This window comes from Malus domestica, chromosome 16, assembly GCF_042453785.1.
Source record: "Malus domestica chromosome 16, GDT2T_hap1".
Lineage (NCBI taxonomy): Eukaryota > Viridiplantae > Streptophyta > Magnoliopsida > Rosales > Rosaceae > Malus > Malus domestica.
Window position 1 is genome coordinate 2,387,724 of NC_091676.1, and position 15,224 is coordinate 2,402,947.

Sequence of the window (15,224 nt, forward strand, 5' to 3'; positions counted from 1 at the left end):
ATGATAATTTATGATGACATGGTAAACCATATAAAAATAATGAAACAACAACGAAATACTTATCTTTGGTAGGTAGAGAACGCTCTTCGTCGATCTTTGATTAGAACAAGATTTTAGATTGAGGCATGTAAGTTCACTATCCTTAAGAGTAGATTTCGCCTCTTTAAGACTAGGTCTCGGTGTAGCAAGTTATGACGCCCTACCCTCCAAAATACAACAACCTATGATCTGTGTAAACGTACACTCACAATACTTGAATTGGATGAACAATCCAAATTTTCCTTTAGCACAAAAGTGAACAATGAAAGACAAGGATTGAAGACTTAGAGAAGTGAAAAGGGCAGAAGATTGGAGCTCTATATTTCCCATCTTTTTATTTAGGCAATCAAATGCTAACATTATAAATCCCTTTTAAAGCATCAGTTTTGGTTTTACAAAAAAAAAACAGAAATTAGGACTTTAAAACAAATTGAATAGTATTAAGGGATATTTCCTACTTTCAAGAGGAAGTAATATATGATACATCTAGATTTAGATTAAAGCAAGTGGTAAGGTATGGTCTTTCAATGGAGCAAGTTCAAGGACCTTCTAGATATAATTGGTGATTTGTTATTCGAAGATAAAATTTCATTGTAATTAGTGCGGGATACTCTTTTCTTTTTTATCAAGTTGAAATCTCTGATAATGTTTTATCCAGGCCTAAATAAAGGCACCATATCCTTGTATTGTACTTATTCATTTACCTCATCAACAAATATCATACTTTTCCTAAAAAAAGTGATGGATAGGTTTTGTGGTTAAGTTGTGAGAAAGCACACCAACGGGGTTGTACGGGTTCCACACGCACAAGTTGGTATTCCCAATATTCCCCCACTTTAGCCACCCGGAAGCAACGGGTATGGGGTTTTACTAAAAGGTCTCAACAATATTTGTGTGTGTGCTGTATACCTTCAGTAGATGGCTCTCCTCTTGGCCGATGTGGGACTCCAAATTGGCTCTCATCAAAGCCACGAAACACCAACAGTTTTCCCATTCAACTCACTACGTATCTAGTTTCAACTATTCTCTCTCCCCTAAGTTTCCTTGTGATCCTAGATTTAGTTTACTTATCTAATTAAGATTGGTCTAACGGTATTCATTTTCACTTGTACGTACGTGTGAGGTCTTAGGTTCAATTCTCGCCAAAGGCGAATTTGAACCACTTTATTGTTAACTCTATTGTAAAACTCAGTCCACCTTCTATCCCTTATGGTAAATAATATCGTTTGCTAAAAAAAAAAAAAATTCATAACGGGCCGAAGGTCATTTAGCCCAATAAAAAGACGAGACGTCGTCGATTAGCGGAACTGGCTGTTAATCGCGTTACCCTATTGGCACTTGCGGCAGAAGATTTTCCCCTCCACAAAACCCCCAAAACCTCTGAGAATTTTGAGAACCCGCTGCTGCAGCAGCAATTCCTTCCGTCAAACGCCGAGCGATGGGCCGAGCCGAGAGAGACCAACTGACTCGAACTCTCAATCACCACCTCAACACCGTCCACGAGACCTTCCAGGTTCAATCTCTTTCTGTCTCTAGAAATTCAATCTTTCCTTCTTTTTTAATTTTTGTAATTTTGTAATTTTGTAATTTATTATTATTATTATTATTATTATTTTATTTTATGGTTTTGTTTGTTGAATTGGATGAAATCAGGTGTTGGATCAAACCGCACCTTCAACACTTGAGAAGGTGAGCTGGGTGGAGGTCACAAAGATGGGCGATCAAGTCTCCAAACAAGCTACCATTTGTAAGTCCTATCAATCTTCGATTTTTATTTTTCTTGCTTTTATTTTAGTTTTTTTATCATCTGTGTCCACTGCTAATATCTTGGTATAGTTAATTCGAAAAAGTGTCCTTTCGAATGGCAAAATCTGGAAAATTTATAGAAGGAATTGTGATTTCACCTTTCTGGACCTTACAAATAAGGTAATGCTAGGGAGACTAAATTTTGGAAACTAAAGGACATGGAAGTTGATGATTGGTTTATTACTTAAGCGTTGATTAACATGCTCAATCCTATTGATGACACATCATTTAGTTTGCAAATTTAGTCTAGAAATTTAATCTCTCTAGCATTACCCTTACAAATATGCTTCTGTAACTCAACAACTTTTCCATATTCTTCAATGTGCCTTGAGTGATCATGTGCTCGGAAAAAAGGTTCGATGGAGATCTGACTTATATGGTTTTTGTCTATCTATGTTTCGATTCGGTGATCTGGTTGTATAGTTTCTTCTTCTCCCCTCTGTTGCATAATGCCTGATGCTCAAGTGACTAAATGTGACTTGATAATGCAGTTGGAATGCTTTGGACCGGAGGAGAAACACCGCAAGTTAGAGCACTTGAAGAAAACATGGTTTCCTACTTCAATACCCTGCAAGGTTTTCTTCTGCTTTCACATGGGAGTACAGTCGGTGCAGGGCCTACGCTGGCTTCTTGTGTCCATACGTCTGTAAAGCAAGTTGTTGACACCAGTTTTAAGCTGTGGAAGGAATCTATCTCTTTGTATGGTAATCTCTCTCTCTCTCTCTCTCTCTCTCTCCAAACCATACATTGTTCAAGTAGCATTTCTTGTTCTTAATCACTGCATGCTTGTATTTTTGTTGAATCACGTACCCATGGTCATTGGTGTATGACTTCAAAGTGACCATGAACTTCAGCTTCTAGAGTTAGCTTTCGTGCAGACCTTTGACATCAGATTTTGGAGGCTAATGCTGATTAATAACCGTTAGAGTCTATTTGATTGCATATTATGGTAGTCGGAAGTGTTTTGTCTTGGCTAAAGATTTGACGACTACTTTAGCTAGTAGGAACCTTATCTTCACTTGGAACATACACTTGCAGGAGCACGGAATAAAGATGGGAAACTCTCAATTCCACAGTGGGTCGGGGCAGTATGGGAAGCGTGTTCTGCTCTCAAAATGACACCTGCCACAAATATTACAGCAATTGGGCGAGCAATGACAAAGGTTGCAGTTTCGGTGAAAGATGTTCTTCGTGAGATGAAGGAGCTTAAGCCAGCTTCCTCTGACCCGACAGATGGATCCTCTATTGAGCCTTCTACTGAAGCAGAGATTGAACCCGATGATGATGAAATTTCAAGTGATGGTGATCTGGGCAATGACTTGTCACCTGAAGAGATGAGGGTTTCTCAATTGGCAATTGCCGTTGTGTCAGAGGCTCTTGTGGTAATAAAGGAACTAATTCGCACCATCAGCGGTCTGCTTAAACTGGAAAACCCAAATGGCGGCAGTAATCTTGTGGATTCCTTGGAGAAATTGTTGAAAATGTGTAAAGAAATCGGAATACAAATAGACGAGCTTGGAGCTTGTTTATACCCCCCACAAGAGGTTCCCGCTATCAAGGCAGCATCCGAGAAAATCTCCAGTTTTGTTGATGATATGCAATCCGAATTACAGAATCTCAACGGAAATCTGGAAGCTTTTAGTCAGGCGTGCAATTGTTTGAAGAGTTCATTGAGACAGCTCGAATCCGAAGTGGCCTCTCCTAATACTGTTGATTTAGAAACCAGTGTGCAGAATATTGATTTGAACAGCTAGGCGAGCGAGTGAGAGACGAAATTGATTTTGCAGAGCTTTGAAAGTCTTTGTTTTCGAGAAGAAAATATACCTTGTTTCGACATTTGAATTCAAGTTTAGAATCCACCCTCGTTCTATATAAGATCGCATTTATGTTACACGTTGCAAATGTAAAGATCCTTACAAACACTGTATGCGCGATACTACAAATAAATTTCATGCGTTTAACAGGGTTCACCGGCCAGTAAGCTTAACCACCCACGCACCCCCTAAGTAAAGACCGAGGAGGGGTGCTGCCAGAAGAACCTGAGTGAGTGGATCCGTTGACGGGGTAACCACAGCGGCTGCCACAACAGCGCCAACCACAACATACCTCCAAATTGATAGCATTTGGTCTCCTGATACCAGACCGACTTGTCCAAGGAGAAATTGTATAACCGGAACCTAGAATAAGAAGAAAGGTAATTCGTTAACGGAGCTTCTACTGAGAGATCCACTTCAATAAATGCATTTTAGGGGCACAAACCAACAGTCAATTTCGGTTAAGAATACTTGAGAGGAGAGTCGTTACCTGGAAAGACAAGCCTGTGCTGAACATGAGAACAAGTACGAACTCAAAGTATTGATCGATGGACCATAAAGATTCCACAACACCTTCTGCATACGTAACAAAAAAGTTCAAGGCTGCTGGTGTCAACACCATATAGGAGAAGGTGATACCAGCATAGAAAAGAACCGATGAGCCTATAACAATTGGCCCCAGAAATTTTCTCTCGTCTCTCGTTAATCCTGGAAGAACAAAGGCTATAAGCTCATACAGAATGATCGGGCTCCCCAAGAGAAGGCCGCAATATCCTGATACCTGCAGTAAACAATCAAAAGAACTTGTTACAGTGATTTACTTCTGAAATAACCAAATGAAAACACATAAAAAAAGGAGCAAGAGGTAATGTTCTCATTTAAGACTGAGATTATTATGCGAAATACTAATCATAAAGTCCCTACAACACTTCATTACACTTCCGCAATAGCTAGCCGGACTGATTTGCACTTCTGGAAAACAAAATCTTAAATGCAACAATCATTTCAAAGACCGGATAGATATTCACCGAGTCTAACCTTTAAAGTAGTAAAGAAAAACTCGCCAGGAGCTAGCTGCAGGAACTTTACACCTTGTTCTTTAACCGGAGCTTCAAGAAATACTATAAGGTCTTTAGAATATGCAAAGCACCCCGCCATAGAAACGCCAACCGCTATAACTGATATAAAAAGTCTTTGACGCAGCTCTTCCAGATGATCGAATAGGGTCATCTCTTTATCATCCGGGAGGAGCTCTTGACTAGGATACAGAAAATTGGAAATCGAACTTCCTCCATTGTCTTCTTCCACTCCATCAACTAAATCTATATGTACATCAAAATGGCATGTCAAACTTCTAACTGAAGACATTAACACGTACTTTCTCAAGGCAAGATCTAAATTGTGATAAGTGAGTAAATTTATATGCTTTTACAGAAGCAAAACCTGTACAAACAAATTGTTTTTGAAAAAGGTCCAAATTACACTAGGAGCTAAAGAAACTCGGTTTCTAATCTGTAGTAGCAAAAGCACATTCTTCCATTCAATCAAACGCACTTCTAATTACATTTGGAAGAAAAACTTAGAAGTGAAGCGCTTTCTAGAGGTGCTTCTCACGAAGCACTTCCAATTGCTTTTCCAAGAAGCACTGGATTTTTAGTGAAAAGTTCAATTATTATAGAGCTCCCAGATCAGATTTAAGGTATATTTTGCTTTTCCAAGAAGTACCAGACAATTATTATACTTAACGGATATTACAGAGCTCCCAGATAGGTATATTTTGCTTCTAAACATACTCAAATTACTCAGATTAGCAAAGAATCAAAAGCACTAGAATTACTAACAATTGTAAGAAAATCCATGTTTAGCTCTTATTAACTTAATAACAAAATTCAGTGAAAAAAAAGTTACAAATTGTGGATGTTGAGCGTTACCAGTAGAAGGCCTCTCCTCGACGGCGGACCCAACCCCAGGTCCAGCGCCAAACTCCTGCTGCTTCTCTCTCAAATCATCATCAACAGCGCAGCAAACGACGTCACCGCGGAGGCTCCTCCGGATCCGCAGAAAACTGAGCTCCGGTCTCGGCCTCCTCGAGTGGTGGACTCGAACGGAACCCAGCTGGTTTCTGATTGGTCCCCGCCGGTCGAAGCAATTGCGGGTGCCATTCCGGACGAAGTTCAAGTTGGAAATGGAAGCACAACTGGTGCTTCCCATCTCTCCTCCGACTCTTCCAACTGCAAGTTCGCTGCTTCTTCTTCTTCCTCTGGTTCTTCTGAACGATGTCTGAATGTGAATGACTGGTGGGTTCTTCTTTCTTCAGCTCGTCGGGACGATATTTTTGGAATCGCAGCCAAAGACAATGGCGCATCGTAGCGGGTTCTCTATTTGTTTTCTACCATGCGCCGATGACGTAATGTGTGGCGTAGAATGGGCCTTACAAGCACTTTCCCAGTTGCAATTTCGGCCCACCGAAAAGTTTCAGTTCGGCCCATAGTTAACTTGGGCCTTCGGTCTTAGGTGGGGCATATGTTGGTACTGTATAAACCGACTGCGCATTCCTTCCCGCCATTTCTCTCTCGTCTCAATTCTTCTCGCTCTGAGCTTGCTTCGCGAAATGGCGCGGGAAAATCCGACGGAGAGTGCCCTATGTCTGCTCCGGACCCGGCTCTGCGACCCAAATTTCGCCTTCAAAGCTCTCTCTCACTCCGACGACTCAAACTACAGGTCCCCAATTTCCTTCAAATCTCACACACTTCGACCCTAATTTCAATTTTAAAAAATAAAAAATTGGGGGCTTTTTGGCTTTGATTTTCTTAATTTTTTTATTGTTTTTGCAGCAAGTTGAAATTTTTAGTTTCGAGTTCGATCACTGAGGCCTGCAACAACTCCATTTTGCTTCTGGGTCCCCGTGGTTCCGGAAAAATTGCTGTTTGCCCCCCCAAATTTTCCATTGTAGTTCCTCTTATAATTGTAATATAAATATACAGTTGATTTTATTATTCTACTCGTGTTTTAGGTATTGGAGCTTGTGCTCAGCGATTTATTACAAGAATTTCCTGATATGATTTCAGTGGTATGCTGGCATTTTTCACTTTTATTCTATAAAATTTCTTTGCATTTTTCTGCTTTTTTTAATCCCGTTTTAATGTTTATTTGCAATTTAATTTGGAGTGGAAATTGTGCTGCAGATTAGGTTGAGTGGCCTTTTACACAGCAGTGACAACTGCGCATTCAAGGTTGATGATTCTGTCTACTTTTCTTTTTATTTTTTCCGGTCTGGGGTTGAAATTGTGATGAATCATTCAGGAATCCTAGATAGTAACATTATGTTTTTCTTTTTTTAATATGCTTGTTGGTCATTCAGGAAATCGCTAGGCAGCTATGCGTGGAGCATCAGTTGGTGTTCTCGAGAATGGTAATGTGCATAGTTTTATCTGAAACCACTTTTGAAGCATTGTACTTTCGAAAACTTATGGTTTCTTGATGTTGTGATCATTTTTGTAGGCATCGTTTGATGATAACTCTCAGTTTATGATAGCCATGTTAAGGTACGTATAAAGTTTCCGTGGTGCGGATTCTTGTCAAATGGTTTAGAGGTTCTGACAGATCTGTTTATCTGCTAATTAGGGAGTGTGGATTAGCGCATAAAACAATTATTTTTGTGTTGGATGAGTTTGACTTGTTTGCTCTGGTAAGACCTCATCTTCCTTTGCCCGTTTGTTTTTCAATTCTGCAGCCTTGCTCTTTGACATTCATGATTTATCTTTGGCTTCTTCGTTCTTTGAAACTAGTGAAGATTTGTGAAAAGCAATTAGTTAACATGTAAAAACTTGTGAATCTTTTCTCGGGCTGCAAAGTTACACTGGAAATCATACGAAAGTTTATCCTTTCATAAGGAGTAATTTATGTCTATTATTGAAGAAGAGTATGTGCAGACTGAAACATAAAGAACAAGCACACTCTTCGGTCTACTGAAACTAAATGTTGGAAGAATGTCAATGAAAACGTAATTATAACCTAGAGAAAATATATCTTGTACTTTTTTCTCTCTACTGGAGCTTTCATGAAAGGGGTTTGCTTGATCAGAGCTCAAATGAGCATACTTGTTTTCTCAAAATTGACTCTGGTTGGGTGCTTTTGGTTGAAGTATCAACTATAAATATTAAGACAAGACGATATTGTGCAACATATAAGGTGTAAGAAGTGTATGACTTACAAGCTAAACCTACACATACCTTAAAGAGTTTATTGTCGGTTACTCATGGGAATATGTTATGAGTCTCGACAGATATGAATTTTGACCCATGTCGCATCTCTGCAAGTTGTGCAACTCATGCAGTGCAAATGCCTTTTTGAGTTCTTAAACTCACGCTGTCTTTATAGAATAAAGATAAACAACCATTGACTCAATATTTCTTTTTCATTTATGGTTCCTTACAGGGAAAACAGAGATTGCTTTATAGTTTACTTGATGCAATGCAGTCAGTTACATCTCAGGCTGTTGTCATTGGTGTGAGTTCGCGACTGGTATGTTGCTTTAAAGTTGCTGTGATCTTTTCCTTGTTAACTTTTGTTGCCATAACTGTGAATGCCTAGGTTTTAATGTTAGCATGTGGATTAGTTGCATCAAAGTTGAGAAGAAATTTTCATGCAGGATGCTGATATGCTTTTGGACAAAAGAGTAAGATCTCGTTTTTCACATAGAAAGCTTTTGTTTCTTCCTCCTGCTTATGAAGACATACAACGGTAAAGTTATTAACTTATGGCTTGGGTGCTGTTATTGTTTCTTCCCAAATATTGACACTTCCAATGTAGTAGTTGCTTTTCTGATTTTCTTAATTTCCAAGCGAGGCAGATTGTTGGAGCACATTTTACTTTTGCCAACAGATTCAAGCTTTCCACCAGACTATGTTATTGCGTTCAATGCAAAACTTCAAGTATCCTTTCCTGACTATGTCTTTTAATGAGATAATATAGAATATTCATGTAAAACAATTTTTTCATTCTATAGTATTCTAGCAGAGGTCGCACTTGGTGCGATGGCAAGTGCCTTCGCCCATGAGCGGTAGGTCTCGGGTTCGAGACTTGGGAGCAGCCTCTCCATAAAATGGGGGTAAGGTTACCCGACATTCACCTCTCCCAGACCCTGCGTAAAGCGGGAGCCTTATGCACTGGGTACGACCTTTATAGTATTCTAGCAGATCAGATCCTTCAGCTTGTAAAGTCCTTGACATTTTACAGACTATATTGGCCGATGAGAGATTCAAAGAGATTATTAATACATATCTGAATCTTGATTCAACCGTCAAACATTTGTTAAGATATCTGTAAGTTTTTCTTTTGAATGTGAGAGAATTGAATGAACGTATTGCTTTTAGTGTTCATCATTTGTCGTATACTAAAGTTACTCATCGTGGATCATGGTACTAGATTCCGCGCTGTTTCTGATATGGATTTAGAATCTGGAATGCTGTCGCTAGAAAACTTCAAAACTGCACTTTCAAATATCCAAAGGCATCCAAAGTTGGAATGCATAAAAGGTCTGAGAATTTATATCTTTCTTTGTTGGACTTCATTATCTGCATTCTTTGTTCCTCCCATATCCATCATTTCTGCCTGCCAAAGACTTGTGTATATAACTATTAAGTGAAGCAAAGCAATGATGTATTGTTTCCTGTCTTCTTCTTTTCTCGTTTTCTCCTTTTTGTTTCTTATGAAAATTGACGATTTAAACAGATTGCTCTGTATTGGAACTTTACATTCTGGTATGCATGAAGAGGTTGGAAGTTAAGGAGCAGAACTCATACAATTTCAACGCTGTAATGAAAGGTGAATATGTGATTCTTGTCTTTCTAAGTCCTATTATTAAGTTTTCGCTTACATGTTTGGCATGTCTGGCAGAGTACAAAAGCATACACGATTCGGTCAAGACAGCTGACTATTTTGCAAGAAATGTTTGCTTACGGGTATGCTTATCTCCTTGCTAAAATTGTGTTATAACAAATCTTATTGTTGTGTTACATTTTAGCAGAACATTTTCATTTTTTGCTTCTGCAGGCATTCGAACACCTTCTACAACGTGAACTAATTGGGTTTGCAGACAACAGAGGACAGAATCAATCCATTGAATTCAGTCCTGTAAAACTTTTAATCTCATCCCATGAACTACATCAGGGGATGAAATCATACGGTTCCTGTCCTGTAAGTCACTACAACAAAACTGTGTTTTTTTTGGGATAAAATGTATCAAAAGCTCAACTGAAACCGATCTTTCAAGGAATTTAATCACAATGTAGGAAAAGTTTTTAACATGTATCAGAACTTTTTGTTAGGTTTTATGTTGTCATCGTCGATCTTAATGACGAAAATAACGTGTACCAGACCACTTGGGTTTCATGAGTTGTTTGTGTTGTTGACAGGCAATTCTTCAACAATTAATGGATCGTCAAAAGTAGAGTTGCTGAAGGGAGCTGCTTCATGTGTATCATAAGCACAAGACGTGGTGTAATCTCCAGCATTTGTTTCATTTGATCTTGTTTGTGTATCAATATAAATAATTTATTTATGTAAAAGCATTATTGCTTTCCGTCACTATGGTACAGTCATTATGACACGCTAAAGTAGGGAGTATGACTGGAGTACAACTTTTTTAAAGAGCTACTAACATAATGTTTTGATAATTTTAGCTAGAACCTTGATATAAAATAGAGAGCTTGATTGGAGATACTCTACAATCTAATATAATTTAGGAAATGCTACCGATTTTTTCAGTGAGACCTTCTCATTATATTTTTGAGCTCTCATTCTCATCATTTAATGTTACACGGTTCATTTTATCTATTTGATTAACGTTTTTAAATTTGAGTCTTCAACAGTATTAAATTTTTCATTAAAATAAATAAATAACATGATTCGTCTAAATAATTTTGAATTTAGTTGATTTTTGGTCGAGTTGATCTTTAAAGTGTGTGAATTAAAAAAATAAACAGTTTTGAATCATAGAGTAAAACCTAACAGTAAACCGGAAATTCGGATTACGAAGTCCAGTGTTTTGGTTTGGGCTCAGGTCCGCAATACATAGCCACCATCACCATGGCTGCTTCCACACCTTTACCCAAGCTCACTTCGATCGGAGCCGCCCATCAACCGTCGAGCTCACTCGAAACCCAAAACCCAAAACCCAAAACCCCTCTCTCTCTCCGATCCTCCGCCACCGGATGAGTCGCCTCTGCACTCAATGACCCTCTGCGCCAGAGCTTCAAAAGCTTTAGCCGCCACTGCCTCCTCCTCCTCCGCCGTACACCACCGTCCTCTCAAGGTACGCCATTTCTTCGCCCTCTCTGGGTCTTCCCAGAACTGCTCCTCAATTACTTCTCTACGCACCACAGCTTTCTCCCAAACCCATTACCGGGACCTTATTTTCGACACCATTGACGAAAAGCCCTGGGCTTTTTGCAACTCCAAGTGGGTCTCCGATCGTTTCCAAGCTGTTATTGTCGACCCCGACTTGTTTGTTCGAGTCCTCGTCGAGATTAGGACCCGACCCAGAATCGCTCTGAGGTTTTTCCGATGGGTCGAGGGCCAACCGGGTTTTAAAAGATCCGAGTTTGCGTTCTGTGTGATTCTTGAGATTCTGGCTCACAACAATTTGATGAGGCCGGCGCATTGGGTTATGGAGAGGGTGATTAGTGTAAATATGCATGGGATTGTGGATGTTTTGATTAATGAGTATGTGTTTTCGAAGGTCTCGTTGAAGCTTCTCGATCTCTTGTTCTGGGTTTATACAAAAAAATCGATGCTTGAGCAATGTCTCTGGATTTTCGATAAGATGGTTCGAAACCGGTTGTTGCCAGACGTGAAGAACTGCAATAGGGTTCTTAGGATACTTAGAAATAAACACCTTGTGACTAGAGTTAAAGACGTTTACAGAATGATGGGCGAGGCTGGGATTAAGCCGACGATTGTTACCTATAATACTATGTTGGATTCATTCTGCAGGGAAGGAGAAGTGCAACAAGCACTTGACCTTTTGTCAGAGATGCAAAAGATAGAGTGTTTTCCCAACGATGTAACGTATAATGTGTTGATCAATGGGCTGTCAAAGAAAGGGGAGCTGGAGCAGGCCAAGGGGCTGATCAAGGAAATGATGAAATCTGGATTGAGGATTACAGCATTTACTTATAACCCTTTGATTTGTGGGTATTGCAACAAAGGACTGCTTGAAGAGGCATTATGTCTTGAGAAAGAAATGGTAATTAGAGGAGCGAATCCCACCGTGGCTACTTATAATTCGTTAATGTATGGACTCTGCAAGCGGGGAAGAGTGACTGATGCCAGGGAACAGTTTTCCAATATGTTAAAGAGAAATATAAGGCCGGATATAGTTTCATACAACACTCTAATATACGGGTATTGTAGATTAGGGAACTTGGGGGATGCTTTCAGATTGTTTGATGAGTTGAGGCATAGAACTTTCACTCCTACTCTCGTCACCTATAACACACTTATGGATGGTCTTTGCAGATCCGGAGACTTGGCTGTTGCTCGACAGCTTAAAAAAGAAATGACCAATCAAGGAACTTGCCCTGATGTTTTTACATATACCATCTTGGTAAATGGATCTTGCAAGGCGGGAAACTTATCGATGGCCAAGGAGTTATTTGATGAGATGTTGCATAGAGGAGTGGAGCCGGACCGATTTGCGTACAATACTCGAATAGTGGGTGAATTGACGCTTGGTGACCCTTCCAAGGCATTTAGCATGCAAGAAGAAATACTGGCAGGGGGTTTCCCTCCTGATTTGTTCACATACAATATTTTTGTGAATGGGATTTGTAAATTGGGCAATTTGGATGAAGCATATACCTTGTTGCAGAAAATGGTACGTGATGGTATCGTTCCAGACCATATAACTTATACTAGCATCATTCACGCTCACCTGGAGAGTGGCCAACTCATGAAGGCAAGAGAGGTGTTTTATGAGATGCTTGGCAAAGGTTTGTCTCCTTCGGTGATAACTTACACAGTATTGATTCATGCACACGCGGCTAAGGGAAGACTAGAACTGGCATATATGTACTTCTCAGAGATGCAAGAGAAGCATATTTTGCCAAATGTGGTCACCTACAATGCGCTGATAAATGGCCTTTGTAAAGTGATGAGAATGGATCAGGCTTACAAGTCGTTTACTGAGATGGAGGAGAAAGGAATAGCTCCAAATAAGTATACATACACTATTCTAATAAATGAGAACTGCAACATAGGGAACTGGAAGGAGGCTTTGAGGTTGTATAAACAGATGCTTGACAGAGAGGTCGAGCCTGATTCTTGTACACACAGTGCACTTTTTAAGCATCTAGACAAAGACTATCAGTTGCATGCAGTTCGGTACCTTGAGAATTTAATTTCAAGCTAGTGAAGGAACTGCTCGTTTAAAGTCTTGATGAGGCTATTGGTGGCGTTCAAGGTTTCTCAGCTGACTTCAAAGAGAGGCATGAGATATTAAGAGGGATTTCTCAACTCCGAGAGAACTCTGTTGTGTTAACCACCAAATTCCTTTGAGTTATACTGCAAGTAAGATATCTCCTTTCAAGTTTCACTTCAACATAGCAAATTCTCAAACTTTTAATATTCTTCTTGGCTTGACAGCTTTCCCGGTTCAATGTTTTACAGGTCACTTGCTAAATAGGGCTGCTGATGGTGATTGGTGAGTTTGGCAAACCTGTAACTTGAAAGGTTGAGTCCATATTTACCAGATTTTTGTGCTGTTGCCAAGTTTAGAAGAATATACTCAAAATCAGTTGTTGAATTGGATTATTGATTAGTTATCAGAAACCATTTTTTCGGAAGAGTCAACATCAGAGTGTACAGATAAAACTCTCAAGTGAATCATATTGTTCCAAATAAAACTTCTGACAAGATTATTGGTTCATTCTTTTCCTTCTTATTTTGTTTCATGAGGTAATATGAAGGATGGAATTGCTGCCATGTTCTGTATTATTGTAACGAATGTGGTTTTTGTCCGGTTTAAAATCTGATGTATTACTTTTTGTTTTTAACAGAGCTTTATTTAGTGCTGTGCAGATAGTGAAAATTTAGCTTCTAGTTTATCCAATTCCGCTCGAAATATCGTTAATGTTCCTGTAGCGTTATCTTGGACAGCCTTCCTATAACCATTATGAAATGTAGGTTCCTGTGATTCAAGAACTTTAACAGTACGGAAGGACTTTTTCCAGAGGACATGCACGTTTCAGTATTGTTCACGTTTGCCTGTCTCTTCAATTACTTCCAGAGGCGTAAAATGTGGCAAGTAGAACTTCAACTTGAAACATAACAGCCACTACATTCGTTACCCTTCTGGGCAGAAATGAAGACAGGATTCGTGTTGATCTGCATCTCCTCGGTTGCTGCATGAGGTGCGTGTGAGGTGACTGAAAGAAAATTTATCTGTGGATGTTGGCCAAGGAAGTCAAAGAGTCTCACTTGCACACATTCACTTCTAATTTATAATCGCCTCTTTTGTTCTTTCTGATGAACCCACTTGTTAGCAATGTGGGGCAGAAGAATGTTGTTTATATGGTAATTAGTAATTAATTACGCACTTAATCTCGAAGAGCAACATGTCTAAAAGTCCAAACATTCGTTCAACCCGATGCTTAGCATAATCAGACCAAGGGAAAACAATTGCATAATCGACATGGTAAACATCGGTCGTGCTTAGTTTTACTAATTGAGTCTACTGCTTGTCTCATTATGTTTGATGGACACATTCCTTAATTCTCCCTTTGGCTTTGCTTGTTTGTTCCCTTCGTATGCAAGGCATCCCCAACCTCATCTCCCTAACTCTTGCCTGTTCACTAACTCACGGCGACGCCGTCATCGTTGCAAGTCAAACTTTGCTTGGGCGTAAAGAAACAGAGCAATTTCCCAACTTTGCTGATGTTGAAATCCCGGCGTTGAATGACACCGACGTGTTAGAATTTTTCCAGAACTTAGATGCAGAAAAACGAAAGGGATCTTCTCCGGATCATTTCCACCTAATCTTCCTCATCAAACAATACGGACTTTTGAAATTTGATCCAATGGCTAAAGTTCTTTTAACTTTTAGAGTGGGCCCCTGTTTTTAACCGTTGAATCAAATTTCAAGAGCTCAATTGTTTGATGAGGAGAATTAGGTAGAAGAGATCCAAAGATGATTCTTTTCCGCAGAAAAATACTGATAAGAGTTTGAGTTCACACTGTAACTTGGCATTGAGGAATACGTGGACGGTGGACCCCAAGAATCAACTTCTTGAGGCAGTCAAAAATTATGCACTGCTCATCTTGTGTTAGTTTTCTGTATTACAGCAGCATTGTGGATTTCTTTTTCATTGGATAACAGAAGACCTAGAAAGACTCTTAACTGTAATAAAAGATATGTAGTATTTAGAGCTAACGAAAAACTTGGCGAAACGGTATTCTAAAATTCACACAGCCAACCCCACTTAGTGAGATAAGGCTTGATTATGATTTTATTCTCTTTCATCGGATGTAAATTTAGAATGGTAAATGTAAATTTATTCACCAGAA

At 39.4% G+C, this 15,224-nt stretch overlaps 4 protein-coding genes across 4 annotated transcripts; 3 read left to right on the forward strand and 1 right to left on the reverse strand.

Annotated features, from left to right (window-relative positions):
* The first annotated feature begins 1,335 nt into the window (after window positions 1–1,335).
* On the forward strand, window positions 1,336–3,736 carry LOC103402636 (uncharacterized). The gene is made up of 4 exons (XM_008341381.4): window positions 1,336–1,552; window positions 1,693–1,786; window positions 2,337–2,549; window positions 2,884–3,736. Exons 1-4 carry the CDS (start codon window positions 1,478–1,480, stop codon window positions 3,597–3,599), a joined length of 1,098 nt encoding a protein of 365 aa, XP_008339603.1. The 5' UTR covers window positions 1,336–1,477; the 3' UTR covers window positions 3,600–3,736.
* LOC103402635 (sec-independent protein translocase protein TATC, chloroplastic-like) lies at window positions 3,688–6,039 on the reverse strand. Its single transcript, XM_008341380.4, has 4 exons — window positions 5,591–6,039; window positions 4,698–4,981; window positions 4,150–4,440; window positions 3,688–4,022 (listed from the first exon to the last, which is right to left on the reverse strand). Exons 1-4 carry the CDS (start codon window positions 5,868–5,870, stop codon window positions 3,813–3,815), a joined length of 1,065 nt encoding a protein of 354 aa, XP_008339602.1. The 5' UTR covers window positions 5,871–6,039; the 3' UTR covers window positions 3,688–3,812.
* Window positions 6,040–6,202: 163 nt separating this feature from the next.
* LOC103402637 (origin of replication complex subunit 4) lies at window positions 6,203–10,426 on the forward strand. Its single transcript, XM_008341382.4, has 16 exons — window positions 6,203–6,380; window positions 6,494–6,584; window positions 6,673–6,729; window positions 6,845–6,892; window positions 7,021–7,071; window positions 7,161–7,204; window positions 7,284–7,347; window positions 8,097–8,183; window positions 8,311–8,402; window positions 8,512–8,593; window positions 8,898–8,983; window positions 9,087–9,196; window positions 9,393–9,485; window positions 9,558–9,622; window positions 9,714–9,857; window positions 10,076–10,426. Exons 1-16 carry the CDS (start codon window positions 6,271–6,273, stop codon window positions 10,109–10,111), a joined length of 1,260 nt encoding a protein of 419 aa, XP_008339604.1. The 5' UTR covers window positions 6,203–6,270; the 3' UTR covers window positions 10,112–10,426.
* Window positions 10,427–10,627: 201 nt separating this feature from the next.
* On the forward strand, window positions 10,628–13,732 carry LOC103402638 (pentatricopeptide repeat-containing protein At1g22960, mitochondrial-like). Its single transcript, XM_008341383.4, has 2 exons — window positions 10,628–13,229; window positions 13,329–13,732. The coding sequence occupies exon 1, from the start codon at window positions 10,894–10,896 to the stop codon at window positions 13,069–13,071; it is 2,178 nt and encodes a 725-aa protein (XP_008339605.1). The 5' UTR covers window positions 10,628–10,893; the 3' UTR covers window positions 13,072–13,229; window positions 13,329–13,732.
* The last annotated feature ends 1,492 nt before the right edge of the window (window positions 13,733–15,224 follow it).